Source organism: Cebus imitator, unplaced genomic scaffold, assembly GCF_001604975.1.
Source record: "Cebus imitator isolate Cc_AM_T3 unplaced genomic scaffold, Cebus_imitator-1.0 Scaffold356, whole genome shotgun sequence".
NCBI lineage: Eukaryota > Metazoa > Chordata > Mammalia > Primates > Cebidae > Cebus > Cebus imitator.
In genome coordinates, this window is record NW_016107671.1 from 1,758,886 (window position 1) to 1,763,756 (window position 4,871).

Genomic DNA, 4,871 nt, shown 5'->3' on the forward strand with positions numbered 1-4,871 from the left:
GGCCTCCCAAAGTGCTGGGATTACAGGCTTGAGCCACCGTGCCCGGCTTCATTAGCATTTTTATTATAACAGACCCTTTATTGAATATTTGTAGTTTACTGCATGATACAGTCAGTAGTCCCCCCTTACTCAGGGTTTGGCTTTTCTCAGTTTCAGTTACCCACAGTCAACCATAGTCAAAAAATATTAAATGGAAAAATTCCAGAAATAAACAATTCCTAAGTTTTTAGTTGCATTCCATTCTGAGTAGCATAACAAAATCTCACACTAACCACTCCACCCCACCTGGGATGTGATAGTCTTTCTCCAGCATGTCAACACTGTATATACTACCCGATTATCAGATCAAAATAACATAGTATCTATAGGGTTTCATACTGTCTGAGGTTTTCAGGCATCCACTGAGGGTCTTGGAATGTATTCCCCTTGGGTAAGGGGGACTCCTGTACTCCATCTGATGGATATGTTATACTTAATAATGATTATATTTAGATAAGCTATACTTTTAAATATACTATATTTAGAATTTACATTACAAAAAATCTCTAAAGCTACCGATGTCCAATATTCTAGTATAGCAATATGTGGATATTGAGCACTTGAATTGGGGCTAGTCCAAATTCACATGTGCTGTAAATGTAACATATATGCCAGATACCAGATAGTGAAGACTTTAGAAGAAAAAAAATAAGGTAAAACATATTGATAACTTATACGTTTTTTATTTTATCTTGGCTTTGAGACAGGGTCTCACTCTTTCATCTAGGTTGGATTGGCATGGCACAATCAAAGCCCATTTATTGATCACAGCTCGCTGCAGTCTTGAACTCCTGGGTTCAAGCAATTCTCCCACCGCAGCCTCCCAAATAGCTGAGACCACAGGCATATGCCACCATATCTGGCTAGTTTTTGTTTCGTTTTGTTTTTGTAGAGATGGGATGTTGTCAAGTTGCTCAGGCTTGTCTCAAACTCCTGGGCTCAAGTAGTCCTCCTGCCTCAGCCTTCCAATTCCAAATTGCTGAGATTATAGGCATGAGCTACCACTGTCAAGGCCCGGCCATGACTTTTATATTATACTTTGAAATAATATTTTGGCCATATTGGGTTAAATAAAAGACATTAAAATTAAATGCATGTGTTTCTTTTCACTTTTTAAAAATGTGATTACTGAAGTATTTGTTTAAAATATTTACTAAAACATGTGCCTTGCATATTAGTCTGTACTTTTAAAATATGACTACTAGAAAATTTTAAATTACATATGTAGCTTGAATTACAATTCTTTTGGACAGTGCTATTTTAATCCTAAGAACTTGATTAACTGCCCACTTCTAGGAACTTCATCTCTGCCCCAGCTCTGCTCTAGACAGATAAGGAGCACATAGGAGATACTAAATGATTTGGTCAATGCAAACATGGATACTGATATGACTTGGCTGTGGCCCCACCCAAATCTCATCTTGAATTGTAGCACCCATAATTCCCATGTGTTGTGGGAGGGACCCAGTGGGAGACAATTGAATCATGGGGACAATGTGGTAAGTCTCACGGGAGCTGATGACTTCATAAGGGGTTTTCCCTTTCACTTGGCATTCATTCACTCTTTGCCTGCCACCATGTAAGATGCGCCTTTCACCTTCAGCCGTGATTGTGAGGCCTCCCCCGCCATGTGGAACTGTGAGTCCATTAAACCTCTTTTTTTTAATAAATTACCCAGTCTCAGCAATGTCTTTATCACTAGCGTGAAAATGGACTAACACAGATACGGATGGAGAAGACAGGGGTACTTAGGAATCTGGCTGGTTCCATTCCTCACTGGAATGGGAAATACTGGGGAGCAGCTGTTGAATGGGACTCTGTTAGAAAGTTGTAGAATAACAAATGAGAATGTTCACATAACCTGAAAAAAAATGAAAGAATTCCAAGTAGACAGAAATTCCAACTTACACGAGCCATGATTTTAGAATTGCAAGAACCGGTCAATTTTCCTCAAGGTTCATTTACTTCAGATGCAGGTCCAGAGATGCTAGAGCTGGAGAAAGAATGTGTAAAATCATGAGAAGAAAATTGCCTCAGAGTTTCCAAATTTTAAATACCAATACTACTTCTCTATTCCTAGATGCAACTCCCACCCCCAACACACAGACAAATTTTGATAGGTAAGAGGTAGTTTAGACAAATATGTCCTCCCCAAAACCACAGAGAAATCAGCTCAACTGCACAAGGAATTGCAGAGGAGAGACTCTGCAGCATCAAAGCACATGACTAGACACTAGAGTGGGAGGGCTTCCAGTTGGTCCCCAGCTGTGACCCGAGGGCAGGCTGGTTTGGAACAAGAATGGGTTGTGCAGACCTGTCCTGAACTGATCCTCCTCCCTCCATCCTCACCTTCCCAGGTGAAAAGGGGCTACACCATCTAAACCAGAACTTCTTTCTTGGCCTTAGGAATCTGGCTGGCCTCCCCAAATATGAAAACAGAAAATAGCATAGACAAGAATTTCCCAAACTTTGCTCAAATTGGAATCACCTGGATATCTTTAAACTGTTGCCTGGCTCCTATCCTTAAACACCCTGATTTAATTAGTGTGATGTGGGATTTAGGATTTTAACTACCCACTTCTCTCATGGATGTTTACAATGGGCAACAAAGTTTGGCAGTCAAACTTTAGTACGCATCAGAATCACGTGGAGGGCTTGTTAAAACACAGCTTGCTAGGTCTAACTCCCAGAGTTTGGTATTCAGCAGGTTTGGAATTAGGCTTGAAAATTTGCATTTCTAAAAAGTTTCCAAGTGATGCTGATGCTGCTGGTCGAGATGTCACACTTAAGAGAACTACAGCTATAAAACACCTGTAGAAAGGCTATATAACAGGCTTTATTATGGCAAAACTGTAGTGCACATTGGGATCCCTTTCCCCAGTCTTAAATACCATTCTCAGAGCTCTCTGCTCCTTATTTTCCTATTCAGGATCATCAATATTGCCTGCATGATCTCAATTACCAACCAGTATTTCTTGGTACTCAGACTTAAAGAAGGAAATTTGTGAAACCTGAGCATGAGTAATGTTCTAGAAAGTAGAAATAAGCTAGTTGCAGTAGCTCATGCCTGTAGTTCCAGAACTTTGGGATGCCCAGATGGGAGGATTGCTTGATGCCAGGAATAGAAGACCATCTTGGACAACATAGTAAGATCTTGTCTCTAAAAAAATATTTCTTTTAATTAGCTGGGTGTGTTGGCACCTGCCTGTATCCCTAGGTACTTGGGAGACTGAGGCAGGAGAATTGTTTGAGCCCAGGAATTCAGTTTCAGTGAGTTATGCTTTCCACTGCACTTCAGCCTGTCTCTTAAAAAAAAAAAAAAAGAACAAAATAGGAAAAAGAACCTATCAACGTATCAGTTAAAATCTACTAGTAACTAAGGAGAGCATATTGAAGGAACTAGATTAGCTGATTTGAAAAAGTTATTACACCTCATAGTTGCTAAAGTGTTGGGGAAATGGATACTCAATGATATAATGTAGAAAGAATGAAATAGTATGTGGATAGAAGTGTTTAAAATAGGACTGAAAAAGCTGGAAAGAACCTAAATATCCTTAAGCAATGTTAAATAAATTATCATGCATTCACACAATGGAAAATTCAACAGCCAAGTGCAGTGGTTCACACCTGTAATCCCAGCACTTTGGGAGGCCAAGGCAGGTGATCACTTAATAAGTCCAAGAGTTTGAGACTAGCCTGGCCAACATGGAAAAACCCTATCTCTACCAAAAATACAAAAAATTAGCCAGGCATGGTGGTGAACGCCTGTGGACCCAGCTCCCTGGGAGGCTTAGGTGGGAGAATTGCCAAAGCCCAGGAGGTTGAGGCTGCAGTGGGCCCTGTTCATGCCACTGCATTCCAGCCTGGGCAACAGAGCAATACCCTGTCTTAAAGAAAAGAAAAATAAACATCCATAAAAATGAAGTTAAAATTCATATTTGATGTCATGAGAAGACAGCCACTACATATTGTTGGGGGAAGAAGATAGGTTAGAAACTCTTCTACATACAAAATACAAAATGATTGTATTTTGGCAGGAAAACTACATACACATGCATACATGTATATGCATGTGCATAAAACAATCTGTGAACTGGAATAAAATGTTATTGTTACCTATACTTGATGGTATCCCAGTCCTAGGTGGTCTTTATTTGTTCCTCCCTGGAGTCTTTGTTTTTTTTTGTTTTTTGAGATAGGGCTTCAGTCTGACACCCAGGCTGAAGTGCAGTCTCGGATCTCCACTCACTGCGACCCTCATTTCCAGGGCTCAAGTGATCCTACTACCTCAGCCTTCTGAGTAGCTGGGCCTAAAGGCACATGTCACCACCCTGGCTAATTTTTGTAGTTTTTGCAGCCATGCAGTCTATGTTGCCCAGCCTGGTCTCAAACTCCTGGACTCAAGTGATCTACCTGCTTCCACCTCCCAAAGTGCTGGGATTATAAGCTTGAGCCCCTGTACCTGGCCTGAATTTTTTAATTAAAAATTTATATCACTTACACCTCAACACAAATTCAAAATAGCTATGCAAGGAATATCACAAAAAGCTCCAACAGTCCCATCCCTGCTACTCTGCCCCTATCTTGCAAATCTAGAGGCAACAATTTTTAACTCTATTAGCTGCTCCTTTTGGTATTTAAACTCCATACATTTAAAAAACATGTTAATATTTCTATTTCTAAATTTTCAGTTGTAATCATTAATTCACTTTCTACTATGGCAGCCATGGTTTTAGCTATCTTTCACCTACCCACCTCCCAACCACATATACATAGTTGTAGTGTCTTTTCAATATGGTTTTATTCTTTTTTTTTTTTTTTTTTTTTTTTTT

The 4,871-nt window shown here is 39.8% G+C and overlaps 1 protein-coding gene across 7 annotated transcripts in view; it reads right to left on the reverse strand.

Moving 5' to 3' along the window:
- The window catches only part of LOC108287841 (zinc finger protein 30 homolog), a 24,901-nt gene that overhangs the window by 14,138 nt on the left and 5,892 nt on the right, over positions 1-4,871 (reverse strand). For 6 of the 7 annotated variants that reach the window (XM_017506491.2, XM_037730687.1, XM_037730686.1 and 3 more), the window contains exon 2: positions 1,948-2,032. In XM_017506491.2, the coding sequence (XP_017361980.1) occupies positions 1,948-1,956 (9 nt within the window). In that variant the 5' untranslated portion in view covers positions 1,957-2,032. Of the gene's footprint in view, positions 1-1,947; positions 2,033-4,155; positions 4,855-4,871 lie in introns of those variants that run through there. The other variant, XM_017506487.2, reaches the window with a different exon arrangement.